Genomic DNA, 22596 nt, shown 5'->3' on the forward strand with positions numbered 1-22596 from the left:
TTATGCAGCCTTACAATGTGTTAAATCTAAACATATAGCACAACATTTTTATCACAACTAAAGTTACATTAATAACTCTAAATTAAACGTATAGGAGGACTTGTTTCTTTCTTAATTCACCATTCAACACAGAATAGCCGCACGTGCGCACTCCCTCAAATCATTTGGAGAAAATATCCTTTCTATTTTATTCAGCTATGTTTAACTTGTATTATTCATACTATAAAATAATGCCATGGAATTCTAAACAACTCTTTTCTGCTAAATTAACTAGTGTATCCCACAACCATACGGCATAGCCAGATCAGGGCCTAACATAAGGACATCTCAGAGTATGCTGTTCTGTTCTTCTGAAATAGACTGCATTTTCTTCATGTTTCTTTAGACTTGTGTAAATAAATAATGGATTTATTGTGATGGTGTAGCCTATATTACATGGATTTATTAGACTTTTTAAACGTCGATGTTCCAGAGGTCAGCATCAGTGGCTTGTAGGCTATGTGTGGAAGACAGGAGATGCTAAATGTGTTAATGAACATAAACAGCTATTTACCAGTGAGGCCGGCAGTTATTTTCTTGACAATCACCGACTGACGAAATGTCATAACCGCCACAGCCCTAAGAGTGAACATGGCTCGTCTGTTCCAAGAAAAACTATGCAGCCTTCTTCTTTTGCTGAAAACTTTTTTCACACAAATGCAAATCTGCGTTGGTCAGGTATAGAACCAGGGACTGGAGGAATCTGTGCCACCTCCTCAGCACACATGAGAAGTCACATGACCACCCAGATAGTTTCCAGAGGTGGAAGGAGCTGGAGATCAGGCTGGTGTCCAAGCAAACTATCGATGTTTAAGCCCAACGGGCTGTTGACGGAGAGACTCTCCACTGGCAGCCGGCGCTGCAGAGGCTCATATCCCTGATACGCATAATGGCCACCCAGAACTCTACGCAATGTGGGACCAACGACAGGCTGAACGAGGCCAAATAATAGGAACTTTATGAAGTGTGCGGAAATGCTGGGTGTCTTTGATGGTACATGAAGGGGCCGTCCAAAGAAACACATGAGCACTACCTCTGTAAAAGAATCCAGAATGTAATCATTGACATGTTGGCAGAAGACTGAGATCCAGCAGACAGTGTGCAGTGAGCTAAAAGCAGCCAAATATTTTGAACCTGGTTCTCTCTGATGCAGCATCGTGTTGCTTGGAGGCGGCTGAGTTTTTAATACCTTCCAAGAGATTTCTAAATTTTTATCTACATTTTTATCTACATGATCTACACACCGCTGGGACCATGTTGAAAGAGCACGTAAAAGATGGACTCACAGTGAAACCCCTCATCACCACGAGATGGGAGAGCCAGGTGGAGGCTGTGAAACCCCTCATCACCACAAGATGGGAGAGCCTGGTGGAGGCTGTGAAACCCCTCATCACCACAAGATGAGAGAGCCTGGTGGAGGCTGTGAAACCCCTCATCACCACAAGATGGGAGAGCCAGGTGGAGGCTGTGAAACCCCTCAGCACCACAAGATGGGAGAGCCTGGTGGAGGCTGTGAAACCCCTCAGCACCACAAGATGAGAGAGCCTGGTGGAGGCTGTGAAACCCCTCATCACCACGAGATGGGAGAGCCTGGTGGAGGCTGTGAAACCCCTCATCACCACAAGATGGGAGAGCCTGGTGGAGGCTGTGAAACCCCTCAGCACCACAAGATGGGAGAGCCTGGTGGAGGCTGTGAAACCTGCATCTCAGTGCTAGAGGCGTCACTACAGACCCTGGTTTGTTTCCAGGCTGTATCACAACCGGCCGTGATTGGGAGTCCCATCAAAATCAACCAAATGAAGGCACCTTAGAAGGCAGCATTTTAAATTTTGTCGGGATTGAGATGCCTCAAAAGGCAGCATCCTTGTCGATTGGGACACAACTGTCTGACTTGATTTAGGTTTAGTTCAGCCGTCCTGTTGAACTTACCCAACATGCCACTATAGGGTAGCGAACATCCACAGAAGTGCCTGTTTTCTCCACCACACAGTGAACAGGTCTAAAAAAGGCAAAACTACCACCAGGGTGGGGCGGGGGCTAACCACAGGGGGGCAAAATAAGGAACGCTTCACGAATTTGCGTGTCATCTTTTGAGCGTTCTTTTGCGCATTATTTTCCTGCGCAAGGCTAACCCGTTGTCTAGCGGATCTCAACTAGCAAAAAGCTACTAAAATCCACCAATGGGAATGCGAGACAGTCTCAACTAACCATATCCAACCACCATCGCCCGTTTGACGTGTGGTCCAATCATATTCGCCCTTTGACTTTAGCCTCCGGCCCCATCTCGAATTTTCAAAAAACAAACGGCGGACATGACACTTCCCCTGAAAGCTGGAAAGATGGTGGAAGCAGATGATACAGTGGATTCTGAATACAATGGCTGTAGAATCAAGGAGAACCGCAGTATTATCCAAAAGAATGGAAAACGGAGCAAAGTAGGGTACAGTGATGAGAATGACCCTTTGTATCTAGTAGGAGTACGGTTTGTTAATGAGGAGCAGATGAGCAGAGTACCAATCTGGAAGAAACCATTTGAGTTCTCCGACCTGGTGGAGAGAGTTCTGGGTAAAGTGAAGGCTGTGAGGATCACTAGAGGAGGGCTTGTTTAGATCTTGTGTTTCTGCGGATCAGAAGGAACGTGTGTCATAACCGACTTGACACGTTTGAAGTGTCGTGTGTGTCTCTTCGGATAGGCCTACAATGCAGGATGCGGGAGTTGCCATTAACCAGCAGCAATATTTTAAACGTTAAGAAGGTGGACTTTATGGCATTTATAGCTGTGGTAATGAATGGCACTGCCAAGGGAGAGAGAAGGTACAGGAAGATATACGTCAGAGTGATTATGGTGGAGCTGTTCCTGGGGCTGAAAGATTTCACAGCAAAGGAGTTACATGGAATATTGGCACAAGCCTCACCACCCTCTCAGATCCCAGAGCCGTACCACCCTCTCAGGTCCCAGAGCCGTACCACCCTCTCAGGTCCTAGAGCCGTACCACCCTCTCAGGTCCCAGAGCCGTACCACCCTCTCAGGTCCCAGAGCCGTACCACCCTCTCAGGTCCCAGAGCCGTACCACCCTCTCAGGTCCCAGAGCAGTACCACCCTCTCAGGTCCCAGAGCCGTACCACCCTCTCAGGTCCCAGAGCCGTACCACCCTCTCAGGTCCCAGAGCCGTACCACCCTCTCAGGTCCCAGAGCCGTACCACCCTCTCAGGTCCCAGAGCCTCACCACCCTCTCAGGTCCCAGAGCCTCACCACCCTCTCAGGTCCCAGAGCCTCACCACCCTCTCAGGTCCCAGAGCCGTTCCACCCTCTCAGGTCCCAGAGCCGTACCACCCTCTCAGGTCCCAGAGCCGTACCACCCTCTCAGGTCCCAGAGCCGTACCACCCTCTCAGGTCCCAGAGCCGTACCACCCTCTCAGGTCCCAGAGCCTCACCACCCTCTCAGGTCCCAGAGCCTCACCACCCTCTCAGGTCCCAGAGCCTCACCACCCTCTCAGGTCCCAGAGCCGTTCCACCCTCTCAGGTCCCAGAGCCGTACCACCCTCTCAGATCCTAGAGCCGTACCACCCTCTCGGATCCTAGAGCCGTACCACCCTCTCAGGTCCCAGAGCCGTACCACCCTCTCAGGTCCTAGAGCCGTACCACCCTCTCAGGTCCCAGAGCCGTACCACCCTCTCAGGTCCTAGAGCCCTACCACCCTCTCAGGTCCCAGAGCCGTACCACCCTCTCAGGTCCCAGAGCCGTACCACCCTCTCAGGTCCTAGAGCCGTACCACCCTCTCAGGTCCCAGAGCCGTACCACCCTCTCAGGTCCCAGAGCCCTACCACCCTCTCAGGTCCCAGAGCCGTACCACCCTCTCAGGTCCTAGAGCCGTACCACCCTCTCAGATCCTAGAGCCGTACCACCCTCTCAGGTCCTAGAGCCGTACCACCCTCTCAGGTCCTAGAGCCCGAGAAGGGACATATAGAGAACTAAAAGAAGGAGGAAGTGGGAGTTTTGTTTGTTTTGGTAATGTACTATTTTATTAGGGCGGGTGGATTAAGTTAGTATCACTATTATGTTTGGAGTTATTCATTTTATTGTATTTATTTTGGTTTCAAACCGTCCAGTTGGTGGCGGCAAAGCACCTTTTTGTGTGTAGTCCGCCATACAACCCACAGAAGAAGAAGAAGACACTTTCCCTTCATCGGATCATTGTTTAAATCACAAGGACAGAGAGTTACAGAGTAAGTATCTTTTATAAGGTTGAATGAAATCGATTGTAAATGTTATTGCTACATATGTGAAGTTGTTAGAAGAATGGAAAAGTGAATGTAAAACATACAGTGGTATCTCAGCAGTCATCTACCTATGATACCCGTAGCATTGGTTTGGTATCGGTAACTACCTGTACAATCACACACCACTTGTCTGCATTTTCAATACTATTTTTACAATCGGAAGCTATTTTAATTCATACTATCGCTTAAATTCCTGCTTTGTTGTGTGGTGTAAGACGTCTGTGAAGTTGTGAAATCGTGTGAACGTGATGCAGGCTACAGTTCAGTAACTTTAACATGCTACTGTACAGTAGTTTATTTTATGTTTCAGTGTAAAACAGTTTTATTCAACATGTATCAGTCATGGATTAGATAATACATGTATTATGTTGTCTAGTTTCATGGTGTCATAATCATGATATTTGCCTTGCATTTCAATCTACACATGAATATGGTTCTGCAATGTTAGATAGGCTATTCTGTTCCCTTGACATTCTGCAAGCATGAATACTTTACAATAATGGAAGATATGCATTGTGTTAATCTTACTATTTGTTCATGTATTGAATGTGTCACTCCTCAGCATCATGACACTCCCTTCCTGTATCTGTCATGAAGGCCTATCCATTCTTTGTCCTTTAGTTACAGAACTAAATCTAGTATCTGTCACTTACCTTTCATGCTGTAGATTTACTGTCATGGTGCTGAGAATGCTTAGTACTGTATCTGTCTCTTACCTTTCATGCTGTAGATTTACTGTCATGGTGCTGAGAATGCTTAGTACTGTATCTGTCACTTACCTTTCATGCTGTAGATTTACTGTCATGGTGCTGAGAATGCTTAGTACTGTATCTGTCACTTACCTTTCATGCTGTAGATTTACTGTCATGGTGCTGAGAATGCTTAGTACTGTATCTGTCTCTTACCTTTCATGCTGTAGATTTACTGTCATGGTGCTGAGAATGCTTAGTACTGTATCTGTCACTTAGCTTTCATGCTGTAGATTTACTGTCATGGTGCTGAGAATGCTTAGTACTGTATCTGTCACTTACCTTTCATGCTGTAGATTTACTGTCATGGTGCTGAGAATGCTTAGTACTGGATCTGTTTCTTATGTATTCTCTGTATGTATTAGGTATGAACCCTTGGACATGCAGGTACCTCCTGGCAGGCAACTCTCAACAAGAAGCAGCAGCAGTGGATTGACCAGACGCTGTTTACCAGTAGCTGCCTACAGAGCTCACAGTTCATCACTGTCCTTTCCCTGGTGGGGTGAAGACCAGAAGAGGGTGATGTCCTTCCTGTCTTCAAGGCCTGCCTCAGAAAGTGCTGGGGTGAGTTTTTATAATAAATGAGCAGCTTAGAAATGGTAATTTCATATTTTCTTCTCTCATGATCTATAAATGCCTCAGGATGCCACTGGGTAAACATTATCTAACTGAATGATGAACCTTCCTGTGACGATATGTGGAAGAATATATGTCTGAAGTAAACAGAGGAACTGGCCTAGAGCGAGTCCTGTCTGGTATAATTAGTGGTCAGACTGGACAAGGAGGGTTGGATAAACTCCTCTGTATGAAGATGAGTCCTGTCTGGTATAATTAGTGGTCAGACTGGACAAGGAGGGTTGGATAAACTCCTCTGTATGTGGAACAGGTGGAACTATTTAGAATGTGTAACAATCAAACCTCCCTATTGGCTGTGTGTTCCACATTCTAAAGTAGAACCATCATTTTACTTGCTGAAATATTGTCCAGAAATGACCTCATTGGACAGAAAGGGGAACTCCTCCCCACACGCATGTTGAACAAATATAATGTTTCCCTGAAACAAAGGATTCCTGTAGTTTCATGAAATAAGAAATGTATTCATAGTATATTATACATCATACAAGCCAACATTCAGTAGCAACACTGCTAAGAGGTTTTGTTTAAATCCATTGATGACTTGTAGTTTTATTGAAGAAGAAAAAAGGTTTTGAGGTCCTAAAGTAAATATTCTATCCTCCTGTCTTTTTGTTAAATTATTGACCTGTGGAACATTCACCTACTGGGTCAATTATAACATTTAATATCCTCCACTTGGTTGAATTGTAAATGACTGGTATGTCCTGGGAACATACTTAGTGTGTAATGGTAGCTGAGATATGTTGTTTATATAAAAATATGATGAATCTAACTTAAATAATATTTTCATAATAAACTAAAGTCTAAAAGTGTTAGTTTGTTCCCCAGTCTCCTCTACTCTGACTGAGAAAAGGCCTCCTCAACTGAAGAATCTACAGCTGCTGAGTCTGAGGTGTTAATCAGTCCAGTGCTGCTCTGACCACAGTGTTGTTAGGAACCACATTTTCTAATGCTACATACACAGCCTTGTGTCAACTCTTACTGTGAACTACTTCAGTTTCTGAAATAAACTCAGCAGAGGTCAGACCACAATACATCAACATAAACAACACCAGTAAATGAAACATCCATTATTAATATCTTCTGGTTTCCAATAATGAAAACTGAGTTCCTGTTAGTGAAGTCTCCACCCTCGCAAAAGTTACAAGTGAACAGAGGATAGAGAAGGGGGGGGGGGGGAGTAGGAGACATGGCTATGAGACAGCTGTATTCTTCAAGAATCACAGACGTGTTTGAGGAATTTAAAATCGACCCTAACTCTGTCATTGTGGAAGTTATTTCCCCGACCCCCTCCTTGACTTTTACTAAATAAATGTTTATAACATCAGTGTTAGAATTTCAAAGTCACAAACAAAACATTTATAAGGTATTTTGGTTCAAAACCATTCCACCTGCCCTTCCTTCTCCTGATAGTTGCCTGCTCAGCCAATAGCCACATTCTCCATATTAACCTTTACCTGTTGGTTAGAATGTTTACTGATATTCATTATTATACAACAGAAATGTGTATTTATACTACCACAGTACCCTCTGATATGTGTATTTATACTACCACAGTACCCTCTGATAAGTGTATTTATACTACCATAGTACCCAACCCTCTGATATGTGTATTTATACTACCACAGTACCCTCTGATATGTGTATTTATACTACCACAGTACCCTCTGATATGTGTATTTATACTACCACAGTACCCTCTGATATGTGTATTTATACTACCACAGTACCCTCTGATATGTGTATTTATACTACCACAGTACCCTCTGATATGTGTATTTATACTACCATATTACCCAACCCTCTGATATGTGTATTTATACTACCACAGAACCCTCTGATATGTGTATTTATACTACCACAGTGCCCTCTGATATGTGTATTTATACTACCACAGTACCCTCTGATGTGTGTATTTATACTACCACAGTACCCTCTGATATGTGTATTAATACTACCACAGTACCCTCTGATATGTGTATTTATACTACCACAGTACCCTCTGATATGTGTATTTATACTACCACAGTACCCTCTGATATGTTTATTTATACTACCACAGTACCCTCTGATATGTGTATTTATACTACCACAGTACCCTCTGATATGTGTATTTATACTACCACAGTACCCTCTGATATGTGTATTTATACTACCGCAGTACCCTCTGATATGTGTATTAATACTACCACAGTACCCTCTGATATGTGTATTTATACTACCACAGTACCCAACCCTCTGATATGTGTATTTATACTACCACAGTACCCAACCAGGAGCTGCCTACAGAGCTCCCAGTTCATCACTGTCCTTTCCCTGGTGGGGTGAAGACCAGAAGAGGGTGATGTCCTTCCTGTCTCCAAGGCCTGCCTCAGAATGTGCTGAGGTGAGTTTTTATAATAAATGAGCAGCTTAGAAATGGTAATTTAATATTTTCTTCTCTCATAATCTATCAATACCTCAATGTTCACCCAGTGGCATCTTTTCTAACTATATTATTATATATTCTGTGATAATATCTGGGAGATGAGTCCTGTCTGGTAAAATTAGTGGTCAAGACTGGACAAGGAGGGTTGGATAAACTCCTCTGTATGAAGATGAGTCCTGTCTGGTATAATTAGTGGTCAGACTGGACAAGGAGGGTTGGATAAACTCCTCTGTATGAAGATGAGTCCTGTCTGGTATAATTAGTGGTCAGACTGGACAAGGAGGGTTGGATAAACTCCTCTGTATGAAGATGAGTCCTGTCTGGTATAATTAGTGGTCAGACTGGACAAGGAGGGTTGGATAAACTCCTCTGTATGAAGATGAGTCCTGTCTGGTATAATTAGTGGTCAGACTGGACAAGGAGGGTTGGATAAACTCCTCTGTATGAAGATGAGTCCTGTCTGGTATAATTAGTGGTCAGACTGGACAAGGAGGGTTGGATAAACTCCTCTGTATGTGGAACAGGTGGAACTATTTAGAATGTGTAACAATCAAACCTCCCCTATTGGCTGTGTTCCACATTCTAAAGTAGAACCATCATTTTACTTGCTGAAATATTGTCCAGAAATGACCTCATTGGACAGAAAGGGGAACTCCTCCCCACACGCATGTTGAACAAATATAATGTTTCCCTGAAACAAAGGATTCCTGTAGTTTCATGAAATAAGAAATGTATTCATAGTATATTATACATCATACAAGCCAACATTCAGTAGCAACACTGCTAAGAGGTTTTGTTTAAATCCATTGATGACTTGTAGTTTTATTGAAGAAGAAAAAAGGTTTTGAGGTCCTAAAGTAAATATTCTATCCTCCTGTCTTTTTGGTAAATTATTGACCTGTGGAACATTCACCTACTGGGTCAATTAGAACATTTAATATCCTCCACTTGGTTGAATTGTAAATGACTGGTATGTCCTGGGAATATACTTAGTGTGTAATGGTATCTGAGATATGTTGTTTGTATAAAAATATGATGAATCTAACTTAAATAATATTTTCATAATAAACTAAAGTCTAAAAGTGTTAGTTTGTTCCCCAGTCTCCTCTACTCTGACTGAGAAAAGGCCTCCTCAACTGAAGAATCTACAGCTGCTGAGTCTGAGGTGTTAATCAGTCCAGTGCTGCTCTGACCACAGTGTTGTTAGGAACCACATTTTCTAATGCTACATACACAGCCTTGTGTCAACTCTTACTGTGAACTACTTCAGTTACTGGAAATAAACTCAGCAGTGATCAGACTACAGAATACACCAAGTTGTACACATCTTCCTCCATTTCATTCAGTTGTACACATCTTCCTCCATTTCATTCAGTTGTACACATCTTCCTCCATTTCATTCAGTTGGACACATCTTCATCCATTTCATTCAGTTGTAAACATCTTCCTCCATTTCATTCAGTTGAACACATCTTCCTCCATTCCATTCAGTTGGACACATCTTCCTCCATTTCATTCAGTTGGACACATCTTCCTCCATTTCATTCAGTTGGACACATCTTCCTCCATTTCATTCAGTTGTAAACATCTTCCTCCATTTCATTCAGTTGTAAACATCTTCCTCCATTTCATTCAGTTGTAAACATCTTCCTCCATTTCATTCAGTTGTAAACATCTTCCTCCATTTCATTCAGTTGGACACATCTTCCTCCGTTTCATTCAGTTGTAAACATCTTCCTCCATTTCATTCAGTTGGACACATCTTCCTCCGTTTCATTCAGTTGTACACATCTTCCTCCATTTCATTCAGTTGTAAACATATCTGTAATGTATGTGAGGCCTTTGAGACATCATACTAAATATGTTGACTAGCTGGTCATGGGAAATGCAAGTGTTACTTCTTTGAGTTTTTGAGTCAGAGTCGCTAAGCCTTGTGGGATATTAATGAATGTGAACTCAGCAACCGTAATTCCAGAACAGTCCCTCTGTTGTAATAGTGTGATGTGTATCTTCTGACAGACTCTATGCTGAGTAAAGTCATGTTTTCATCCTAAAACGTTTTTCTACCAGCACCAAAGTGTGGATGCAGTCACTATTTAGAGCAGTCTAATCTCATTAACCCAGAACTATAATATTGTGTGATTCAGTTCTGGGTCCATACCTGTTAGAAACTACAGGAGGTGAGTCACATGTTATTAGTTACAGCAGTTTCCATGGAAACATACAGAGGGTTTTATGCAAATCAACCCTTTCTGACTTGACATCTGAAGGAGGAGTCTCTGAAAACCTATTTAAAGCAGTCTGTCCTGACTCAGCTCAGCAGTCTCCAGTCTACCAACTGGTCTCTGTAATAACTATTTAAAGCAGTCTGTCCTGACTCAGCTCAACAGTCTCCAGTCTACCAACTGGTCTCTGTAACTTCATCTTTGTCTCTGTGGTGTTCAGTCTTCAGGTGACGATGGGGTATTGAATCATCTCTCTACTCTCCTCCTTCTCTCTCTCCTTCCTCCTGCTCTCTCTCATGTAGTGGAGATCTTCAGTGTTGTTGAACAGTGCCAGAATTTCTTCCTGGATGGGACAACTCCAAATCTCCCAGGTATTTTGGTTGGTGGGACAGTCCAGAACCACTACAAGCTGATTTGCCAGTTGTTCAGCAACATCTACAGGTTTGCAACTCTCTACGACACGACCAACAGGATCCCTGTTTTCTCAGCCTACACCTTCACTGGTAATGTTGTTGGTAGCAAGAGACCAAAAAATCAAACCTGGATGATCGAGCCCCAGGTAGGACTAATGTTTTGTCATATAACATAACATTTGTATTTGTTTACTGGTATATATCACAGACAGTTATGTTACCAAGTCAGTCCTGGATGATAGAGCCCCAGGTAGTTCTAATCTCTATTCATTCAACATGTGTATTTGTTTACTGCTATAGACATACAGTATCTTTGAGACACGAATGTGTTGCAACCACTTTCAGCTTAAGTCGGGATTGTTAAATGCTGTATGACTGTTTCTGCAGCTCGAAAATATAAAGGACCGAGGTGAAATGAAGCAGAGTGAACATAGAAGTTTTAAACACCAGGCTATGAACGCGGACTACTACAAAAACAACATGAATATGGACAGAGGTCACCTTTTCCCATGTTCGTATGCGCCTTATAATGCTACCAAGAACTCCACTTTCACCCTGACGAACGCCGTTCCCCAGGCAAGATCCTTCAACCGACGCAGTTGGAAGAGAATGGAGTGCAGAGTCAGAAAATATATTGTGGAGAACAGTACGGATAACAACAACAAGATAAAAGCCTATGTGGTGACTGGAGCAGTTCCCAGCAACAACAACACACTGAACAACCGAGTGAACATCCCAGATCTCATGTGGACAGCCTACTGCTGTTACAACAACAACCTGAAACAGTGGGTGGCCCAAGCACACTGGAGTAAGAACGTACAGGACACCAAGGGGAAAACATTGAAACCGATAACCTTGGGAGCACTCGAACGCAAGTTGAAGAACTTCTACAATGACAAAGTCAATGTGTTCGCAAAAAAATGTCCAAGAACCGTTATTCTGAGTGTATTAGAGGACGAGACAGGGAGGAACAGAGAGAGAGTAGAACAGGATGAGACAGGGAGGAACAGAGAGAGAGTAGAACAGGATGAGACAGGGAGGAACAGAGAGAGAGTAGAACAGGGAGGAACAGAGAGAGTAGAACAGGATGAGACAGGGAGGAACAGAGAGAGTAGAACAGGATGAGACAGGGAGGAACAGAGAGAGTAGAACAGGATGAGACAGGGAGGAACAGAGAGAGAGTAGAACAGGATGAGACAGGGAGGAACAGAGAGAGTAGAACAGGATGGACAGGGGAAAAGAGGGGCGGAGAGAGGAGCGGGGAGCCGAGCATAAAGATGGTGAAAGCAACAGGGGAATGTGATGATGAGGATGATTGTGATTGTGCCTGTGATGAAAAGTGATGAGTTTTGTCCAGTGGTAATTCACACAACTATTGAGAACACATCCCCTACGTTACAAGGGTTATAAGGGTTAAGTAATAAGGGTTATTATCCAGGGTTATAAGGGTTAAATAATAAGGGTTATTATCCAGGGTTATAAGGGTTAAATAATAAGGGTTATTATCCAGGGTTATAAGGGTTATAAGGGTTATAATGGTTATAATTAAACAAGTTTAAGGGTTATAAACGGTAAAGACAAGCTCTGTTACTTTGGCGACTAAGAAAGTATATTTTTAAACCTCCCACTTTGGGCTGGATGTATCAATGTGTCGTTCATACATGTAGAATCTATCAGCAGAATTACTGTTTCCCTACATTTCACCCCCCTAGCAATTTGAGTCTTAGCCATTGAGCATCAGCCCCTCACATTTGAGTGGGAACTAGTGTGGTGGCAGAATTAGTGTTGAATTGTTGTAACTTCTCAATGGATATGTTCTGTGTTGGACTGTGATGTCATGCCTTCCATAGAGTCCTGGTATGTCTGTACCTAAACACAAGGCCATTGTGTTCTGGAACTGTTGCTGGTATAAATAACTGTTGCTAGTATAAATAACTGTTGCTGGTATAAATAACTGTTGCTGGTATAAATAACTGTTGCCGGTATAAATAACTGTTGCCGGTATAAATAACTGTTGCCGGTATAAATAACTGTTGCCGGTATAAAGAACTGTTGCCGGTATAAAGAACTGTTGCCGGTATAAAGAACTGTTGTGTAACAATATGATTGTATTATCACCTCTCACTATATAAGGGACATGGATCCATTTACTCAGGGAGTTCTTCCCTGTGAAATGAGAATAATCTCCCCTGCAGCTGCTTGATTAAAGATGCTTCTATACAATTAAAAAGTCTCTGCCTTCATCTTTGGATCTAATTTTCTACAACATTTGGTGCCGTGACCCAGATGGACTCAGACATCACTCTGGCCACAACTTAAAGAAGGTAAGAGACCTTATTAAAAACATCTCTGTGAAGGACAGTGTTTTCCAGCTGAGCCTTAATGGTGAGAGATCTCTGTGAAGGACTGTCTGTTGTCCAGCCGAGCCTTAATAATGGTGAGAGATCTCTTGTCCTCATCAGCCACAAAATGTTGGTGTTCAATTTGGCAGATCTATTTATTCCCTATAATAATGAATCTAACCGGTTAACATTGATCAATGGGAGCACAGTAGTGTCTCCTATAGTAGGGATTGGTTTACCTATAATCACCTGAAACATACTGTTGGACCAGTATATTAGGAGGGATTGGTTTACCTATAATCACCTGTTGGACCAGTATATTAGGAGGGATTGGTTTACCTATAATCACCTGTTGGACCAGTATATTAGGAGGGATTGGTTTACCTATAATCTCCTGTTGGACCAGTATATTAGGAGGGATTGGTTTACCTATAATCACCTGAAACATACTGTTGAACCAGTATATTAGGAGGGATTGGTTTACCTATAATCACCTGCTGGACCAGTATATTAGGAGGGATTGGTTTACCTATAATCACCTGTTGGACCAGTATATTAGGAGGGATTGGTTTACCTATAATCACCTGAAACATACTGTTGGACCAGTATATTAGGAGGGATTGGTTTACCTATAATCACTTGAAACATACTGTTGGACCAGTATATTAGCAGGAATTGTATAGCCTACAGCAGGAATTGTATAGCCTACAGCAGGAATTGGATAGCCTACAGCAGGAATTGGATAGTCTACAGCAGGAATTGAATAGTCTACAGCAGGAATTCCCAAATGAACCCCCAGGGGTACGCTGAATGCCGTCGGGAGAACGTCAAATAAAAATGTGATCACTTTTTTTTTCTTTACATTTTTAAACAGTCCATTTATAGTTTCCAACGGGGCTGTACGGGGCTGTACATTTGGGAGAGGTTTTACTCGTCTGAACAAAATGAAACCATCTAGTGTTCAGCAAAATAACAACACAATGTCAAATTATTATTATTTTGTTTATTATTAAAAAAAAACATCACAGACAATGCCTTCATCAAACAACACGACGCATCAGCGACATGTCAGGAGATGTTTTGAAACAATTACTGCTTCACATGCAAGCCAGTGAATTATATGAGTTACAGCTGGATGAGTCAGCAGACATGGCGTGCCTGGCACAGATCCTGGTGTATGTCTGTTACATTTATGGGGGTCAATTAAGGAAGACATCCTCTTCTGCAAACACAGACTGTGTGAGGAAAATGATTTCAGACTGAGACTCTCCAATACAACCCAACATTACAGAGATATGAGCATCCTTTCAAGCACACCCTTCTCATTAACCTGTGGGGAATTATTCTCAATTTTTGATGAACGAATAAGGTTTTATATGTCAGAAAGTTAAATAAAGAGCTAGATTATTATTATATTATTATTTGTGCCCTGGTCCTATAAGAGCTCTTTGTCACTTCCCACGAGCCGGGTTGTGACAAAAACTCACACTCATTATTATGTTTAATAAATGTATCGTATAGTGTGTGTGTGTGTGACAGGCTTACAATCATGAATGTTTGAAGGGGGTACGGGACAATAGAAAGTTTGGGAACCACTGTATAGGTTATACAAACCAACATTCAAGGAAAATTTGATGTAAACAATTAGCAAATAAATGTCCACACCTTTTAAATCACAACTAGAAAGGTAATTTTACATGAAGTAAAATAGTGTGACCTGCTTCAGCTGTTTATGTCACGTCCTGACCCAAGTAAGATGACATTGTCTATAGTAGAGTTGGTCAGGGCATGACAGGGGGTGTTTTGGGGTTTTCTATGTTTTATATTTCTATGTTTAGGTTCTGTTTTTTTATATTTCTATGTTGGGATTGTTTGGGGTTGATCTATAATTGGAGGCAGCTGATCCTCATTGCCTCTGATTAGAGATCATATTTAAGTAGGGTTTTTCGCGTCCTGTTTTGTGGGTGATTATATTTTGTTAGTGTGTTTGTTCCTCCTGCATCACGGTTTGTAGTTTTTGTCATAAGTTGACTTTGTTATTTGCATTTCGTTTTTTTCACGATCAAATAAATATGTGGAATGAAACAGACGCTGCATTTTGGTCCATTCCTTCTGACAGCCGTGACAGTTTACCATTTTTATGGTAATTGAAGAAGTAAAAAATGTTATACTTAAGTGAAGCAGTCAGTTTAAATATTATCCATGAAGGTAGGGTAGACTCGGGAACAAAGTAACACAGGGTCAGTTGTAACAGATAAATAAGTCCAGTTAGAAACCAGGTAGAAAGCTCTTATTCAATGTGATAATGGTTGGTTAGTTTCTCTACATGACCAAGAGGTTTTGTTTAAATCCATTGATGACTTTTAGTTTTATTGAAGAAAAAGTGTTTTGAGGCCCTAAAGTAAATATTCTTGCCTCCTCTCCTTTTTGTTAAATTATTGACCTGTGGAACATTCACCTACTGGGTCAATTATAACATTTAATATCCGCCTCTCAGTTGAATTGTAAATGACTGGTATGTCCTGGGAACATACTTAGTGTGTAATGGTAGCTGAGATACTGTATGTTATTTGTATAACAATATGATGAATCTAACTTAATATTTTCATAATTAACTAAAGTCTAAAAGTGTTAGTTTGTTCCCCAGTCTCCTCTACTCTGACTGAGAAAAGGCCTCCTCAACTGAAGAATCTACAGCTGCTGAGTCTGAGGTGTTAATCAGTCCAGTGCTGCTCTGACCACAGTGTTGTTAGGAACCACATTTTCTAATGCTACATACACAGCCTTGTGTCAACTCTTACTGTGAACTACTTCAGTTTCTGAAATAAACTCAGCAGTGATCAGGGGGGGGAGAATGGGGAGACAGCTGTATTCTTCAAGGATCACAGAAGTGTTTGAGGAATTTAAAATCGACCCTAACTCTGTCATTATGGAAGTTATTTCCCCGACCCCCTCCTTGACTTTTACTAAATAAATGTTTATAACAGTGTTAGAATTTCAAAGTCACAAACAAAACATTTATAAGGTATTTTGGTTCAAAAACATTCCACCTGCCCTTCCTTCTCCCGATAGTTGCCTGCTCAGCCAATAGCCACATTCTCCATATTAACCTTTACCTGTTGGTTAGAATGTTTACTGATATTCATTATTATACTACAGAAATGTGTATTTATACTACCACAGTGCCCTCTGATATGTGTATTTATACTACTACAGTACCCTCTCATATGTGTATTTATACTACCACAGTACCCTCTGATATGTGTATTTATACTACCACAGTACCCTCTGATATGTGTATTTATACTACCACAGTACCCTCTGATATGTGTGTTTATAGTACCACAGTACCCAAACCTCGGATATGTGTATTTATACTACCACAGTACCCTATGATATGTGTATTTATACTACCACAGTACCCAACCCTCTGATATGTGTATTTATACTACCACAGTACCATCTGATATGTGTATTTATACTACCACAGTACCATCTGATATGTGTATTTATACTACCACAGTACCCAACCCTCTGTGTATTTATACTACACAGTACCCAACCCTCTGTGTATTTATACTACCACAGTACCCAACCCTCTGTGTATTTATACTACCACAGTACCCAACCCTCTGATATGTGTATTTATACTACCACAGTACCCAACCCTCTGATATGTGTATTTATTCTACCACAGTACCCAACCCTCTATGTATTTATACTACCACAGTACCCAACCCTCTGATATGTGTATTTTTACTACCACAGTACCCAACCCTCTATGTATTTATACTACCACAGTACCCAACCCTCTGATATGTGTATTTATACTACCACAGTACCCAACCCTCTGATATGTGTATTTATACTACCACAGTACCCTCTGATATGTGTATTTATACTACCACAGTACCCTCTGATTTGTGTATTTATACTACCACAGTACCCAACCCTCTGATATGTGTATTTATACTACCACAGTACCCTCTGATATGTGTATTTATACTACCACAGTACCCTCTATGTGTATTTATACTACCACAGTACCCAACCCTCTGATATGTGTATTTTTACTACCACAGTACCCTTTGATATGTGTGTTTATACTATCACAGTACCCAACCCTCGGATATGTGTATTTATACTACCACAGTACCCAACCCTCTGTGTATTTATATTACCACAGTGTCCTCTGATATGTGTATTTATACCACCAGAGTACCCTCTGATATGTGTATTTATACTACCACAGTACTGTCTGTGTGTTTATACTACCACAGTACCCTTTGATATCTGTGTTTATACTACCACAGTACCCAACCCTCGGATATGTGTATTTATACTACCACAGTACCCAACCCTGTGATATGTGTATTTTTCTACCACAGTTCCCAACCCTCTGATGTGTATTTATACAACCACAGTACCCTCTTATATGTATTTATACAACCACAGTACCGTCTGTGTGTATTTTTCTACCACAGTGCCCAAACCCTCTGATATGTGTATTTATACTACCACAGTACGCTCTGATATGTGTATTTATACTACCACAGTACCCAACCCTCTGATATGTGTATTTATACTACCACAGTACCCAACCCTCTGATATGTGTATTTATACTACCACAGTACCCAACCCTCTATGTGTATATATACTACCACAGTACCCTCTGATATGTGTATTTATACAACCACAGTACCCTCTGATATGTGTATTTATACTATCACAGTAGCCTCTGATATGTGTATTTATACTACCACAGTACCCAACCCTCTATGTGTATATATACTACCACAGTACCCTCTGATATGTGTATTTATACAACCACAGTACCCTCTGATATGTGTATGTATACTACCACAGTACCCTCTGATATGTGTATTTATACTACCACAGTACCCAACCCTCTGATATGTGTATTTATACTACCACAGTACCCTCTGATATGTGTATTTATACTACCACAGTACCCTCTGATATGTGTATTTATACTATCACAGTACCCTCTTATATGTGTATTTATACTACCACAGTACCCTCCGATATGTGTATTTATACTACCACAGTACCCTCTGATATGTGTATTAATACTACCACAGTACCCTCTGTGTATTTTTACTACCGCAGTACCCAACCCTCTGTGTATTTATACTACCACAGTACCCAACCCTCTGATATGTGTATTTATACTACCACAGTGCCCTCTGTGTATTTATACTACCACAGTACCATCTGATATGTGTATTTATACTACCACAGTACCCAACCCTCTGATATGTGTATTTATACTACCACAGTACCCAACCCTCTGATAGGTGTATTTATAATACCACAGTACCCTCTGATATGTGTATATTTACTACCACAGTACCTAACCCTCTGATAGGTGTATTTATAGTACCACAGTACCATCTGATCTGTGTATTTATACTACCACAGTACGCTCTGATATGTGTATTTATACTACCACAGTACCCTCTGATATGTGTATTTATACTATCACAGTACCCTTTTATATGTGTATTTATACTACCACAGTACCCTCTGATATGTGTATTTATACTACCACAGTACCCTCTGTTATGTGTATTTATACTACCACAGTAGCCTCTGATATGTGTATTTATACTACCACAGTACCCTCTGATATGTGTATTTATACTACCACAGTACCCTCTGATATGTGTATTTATACTACCACAGTACCCTCTGATATGTGTATTTATACTACCACAGTAGCCTCTGATATGTGTATTTATACTACCACAGTACCCAACCCTCTGATATGTGTATTTATACTACCACAGTACCCTCCGATATGTGTATTTATACTACCACAGTACCCAACCCTCTGATAGGTGTATTTATACTACCACAGTAGCCTCTGATATGTGTATTTATACTACCACAGTAGCCTCTGATATGTGTATTTATACTACCACAGTACCCAACCCTCTGATATGTGTATTTATACTACCACAGTACCCTCTGATATGTGTATTTATACTACCACAGTACCCTCTGATATGTGTATTTATACTACCACAGTACCCAACCCTCTGATATGTGTATTTATACTACCACAGTACCATCTGATATGTGTATTTATACTACCACAGTACCCAACCAGGAGCTGCCTACAGAGCTCACAGTTCATCACTGTCCTTTCCCTGGTGGGGTGAAGACCAGAAGAGGGTGATGTCCTTCCTGTCTCCAAGGCCTGCCTCAGAAAGTGCTGGGGTGAGTTTTTCCATAATAAATGAGCAGCTTAGAAATGGTAATTTAATATTTTGTTCTCTCATGATCTATCAATGTCTCAACGTTCACCCAGTGTCATCCTTTCTAACTAAATTATTATATATTCTGTGATGATATCTGGGAGAAGATGAGTCCTGTCTGGTATAATTAGTGGTCAGATAAACTCCTCTGTATGAAGATGAGACCTGTCTGGTATAATTAGTGGTCAGACTGGACAAGGAGGGTTGGATAAACTCCTCTGTATGAAGATGAGTCCTGTCTGGTATAATTAGTGGTCAGACTGGACAAGGAGGGTTGGATAAACTCCTCTGTATGTGGAACAGGTGGAACTATTTAGAATGTGTAACAATCAAACCTCCCTATTGGCTGTGTGTTCCACATTCTAAAGTAGAACCATCATTTTACTTGCTGAAATATTGTCCAGAAATGACCTCATTGGACAGAAAGGGGAACTCCTCCCCACACGCATGTTGAACAAATATAATGTTTCTGGGTCCATACGTGATCTCATTAACCCAGAACTATAATATTGTGTGATTCAGTTCTGGGTCCAAACGTGTTAGAAACTACAGGAGGTGAATCACATGTTATTAGTTACAGCAGTTTCCATGGAAACATACAGAGGGGTTTATGCAAATCAACCCTTTCTGTTTTGACATCTGAAGGAGGAGTCTCTGAAAACCTATTTAAATCAGTCTGTCCTGACTCAGCTCAGCAGTCTCCAGTCTACCAACTGGTCTCTGTAATAACTATTTAAAGCAGTCTGTCCTGACTCAGCTCAACAGTCTCCAGTCTACCAACTGGTCTCTGTAATAACTATTTAAAGCAGTCTGTCCTGACTCAGCTCAGCAGTCTCCAGTCTACCAACTGGTCTCTGTAACTTCATCTTTGTCTCTGTGGTGTACAGTCTTCAGGTGATAATGGGGGTATTGAATAATCTCTCTACTCTCCTCCTCCTCTCTCTCCTTCCTCCTGCTCTCTCTCATGTAGTGGAGAAGTTCAGTGATGTTCCACAGTGTAAGAAGTTCTTCCTGGAGGGGACAACTCCAAATCTGACGGGTATTTTGGTTGGTGGGACGGTCCAGGACCAGAAACGCTACAAGCTGATTTGCCAGAAGTACAAAACCGCCTACAGGTTTGCAACTCTCTACGACACGACCAACAGTATCCCTGTGTTCTCAGCCTACACCTTCACTGGTCCTCCTACAGACCCCAGACCAGATCAACCCTGGATGATTGAGCCCCAGGTAGGACTAATGTTTTCTCATATAACATAACATTTGTATTTGTTTACTGCTATAAATCACAGACAGTTATGTTACAGAATATAGAACTACCACTATGGAGGGTATAGAGACTTGATTTGTCTTGATTGTGAACACCCCCAGAAGAGGGTTTATTGTACAGAAAAGAGGGTTTATTGTACAGAAAGGAGGGTTTATTGTACAGAAAACTTGTGAATGAATGTATGACTGTTGTTTCCTGCAGCTCAACCGGGAAAACAACAGCCCTGAAATGCAGAAGGATAGTAAAGAGATTGAATATCAAAAGCAGGCTGGGGACAACGACTATAGTAACTCAATACCAATTAAAGGGGTGAACAGAGGTCACCTCTTCCCATGTTCACATGCTCATGACCTTGATACTCAGAAGTCCACCTTTACCCTGACCAACATCGTTCCCCAGGTGGTGTCCTTCAACAATGGCAGGTGGATGAATATGGAGTGCAAAGTCCAAACGACTCTTAAGCTTAACTGTAAGGATGCTAACGACCAGATAAAAGCCTATGTGGTGACTGGAGCAGTTCCCAGCAACAACAACACACTGAACAACAGAGTGAACATCCCAGATCTCATGTGGACAGCCTACTGCTGTGAAACCAGTCAGAAGGGTAAGTGGATAACCGGAGCGTACTGGGGGGAGAATACAAATGAGGAACTGAATAAAAAAGAATTGGTCTCCCAAACCTTGTCAGAGCTGTATAAGAAGTTGAACGAGCATTATAGTGATGTCCAGGTGTTCCCAGAGAAGTGTCCAAAAGGTGATATTCTGAGAGCGCTTCCCCTCAGGGATGGGGATGTATATGATCATTGTGTCTATGATGATGACTGTGTCTGTTCCTCTGTTGGGGTCAAAGGTTATTACCTACCTGTTGTATTAGTTTCTGTGCTGGTGATGATGATGTAGTGACATAACCACCAGGAACCTGATGTAGTTGTATTTGTTTCCTTTTTTTGGACTTTTAAATTAATAATATGTACCCATTGATTCTTAAAGATATAACTGAGTAGCTAGTAGACTACTGACCTGCTTTAGTAGACTACTGACCTGCTTTAGTAGACTACTGACCTGCTTTAGTAGACTACTGACCTGCTTTAGTAGACTACTGACCTGCTTTAGTAGACTACTGACCTGCTCTAGTAGACTACTGACCTGACCTGCTTTAGTAGACTACTGACCTGACCTGCTTTAGTAGACTACTGACCTGACCTGCTTCAGTAGATTCACTCTGTATATTATTTATAAGTCTATTTCTCTTGTTAAAGGGTCAATCTTAAATGATTGATATGTACCCATTGATTCTTAGAGAATATAACCGAGTAGCTGATTTGGTTAGGGTTTGGTAAGGGGAATATTAAAATGTGTATTTCCTGGTTCAAGTGAGGTTGAACAGGGATTGAAAATGTGATCATTGTTAGACAATATGAGTCTTGTACAGTAAACAAAGCAGGTCCCTAATCTTTTCTCAGCTTTGTTCCGTTCAGTGGGTCTGCGGGTGTGGATTGAAGCATTGAGTGACGTGTTTTAAGGGCAACGATGCATCTTGAACCCACAACCCAACCGCTCCCCCATTTCTTCAGCTGGTTGTTCAGTACAGCACCATTTCTATACAGTAAACAAAGCAGGTGAGAAGTTGAACGACCATTACCATGTTGATGGTATCGTTGTCAAGGTGTTCCCAAATAAAGCGCCGAAAAGGTCATACTCTGAGAGCGCTTCCCCTCAGGGATGGGGATGTACATGATCATTGTGTCCTTGATAATGACTGTGTCTGTTCCTCTGTTGGGGTCAAAGGTTATTACCTACCTGTTGTATTTGTATCCTTTTTTGGACTTTTAAATGATTGATATGTAGCCATTGATTCTTAGAGAATATAACAGAGTAGCTGATTTGGTTTTGGGAGATTAGATTTGACCTGATCTGAAATTCAAGCTGTGATC

The 22596-nt window shown here is 41.5% G+C and overlaps 2 protein-coding genes and 1 long non-coding RNA gene across 3 annotated transcripts; all 3 read left to right on the forward strand.

The window, feature by feature from the left end:
• The first annotated feature begins 4198 nt into the window (after positions 1 to 4198).
• On the forward strand, positions 4199 to 10631 carry LOC123738285 (uncharacterized). Its single transcript, XR_006767487.1, has 4 exons — positions 4199 to 4266; positions 5435 to 5633; positions 7971 to 8091; positions 9235 to 10631. It is a non-coding gene; the product is annotated as an uncharacterized lncRNA (long non-coding RNA).
• A 29-nt stretch (positions 10632 to 10660) lies between these two features.
• Positions 10661 to 13001, forward strand: LOC123738284 (uncharacterized protein PFC0810c-like). The gene is made up of 2 exons (XM_045713337.1): positions 10661 to 10917; positions 11159 to 13001. The coding sequence occupies exons 1-2, from the start codon at positions 10903 to 10905 to the stop codon at positions 11894 to 11896; spliced, it is 753 nt and encodes a 250-aa protein (XP_045569293.1). The 5' UTR covers positions 10661 to 10902; the 3' UTR covers positions 11897 to 13001.
• A 7279-nt stretch (positions 13002 to 20280) lies between these two features.
• On the forward strand, positions 20281 to 21695 carry LOC123738283 (endonuclease domain-containing 1 protein-like). The gene is made up of 2 exons (XM_045713336.1): positions 20281 to 20622; positions 20864 to 21695. Exons 1-2 carry the CDS (start codon positions 20296 to 20298, stop codon positions 21560 to 21562), a joined length of 1026 nt encoding a protein of 341 aa, XP_045569292.1. The 5' UTR covers positions 20281 to 20295; the 3' UTR covers positions 21563 to 21695.
• The last annotated feature ends 901 nt before the right edge of the window (positions 21696 to 22596 follow it).

The sequence above is a fragment of the Salmo salar genome, unplaced genomic scaffold (assembly GCF_905237065.1).
Source record: "Salmo salar unplaced genomic scaffold, Ssal_v3.1, whole genome shotgun sequence".
In the NCBI taxonomy this organism is placed as follows: Eukaryota; Metazoa; Chordata; class Actinopteri; order Salmoniformes; family Salmonidae; genus Salmo; species Salmo salar.

Excerpts from the sequence above, each read along its gene's own strand:
- LOC123738283 (XM_045713336.1), top strand. The coding sequence starts at position 20,296 with ATGGGGGTATTGAATAATCTCTCTACTCTCCTCCTCCTCTCTCTCCTT. Across the intron at positions 20,623-20,863 it reads CCTGGATGATTGAGCCCCAG|CTCAACCGGGAAAACAACAG; the intron begins GTAGGACTAATG and ends TGTTTCCTGCAG.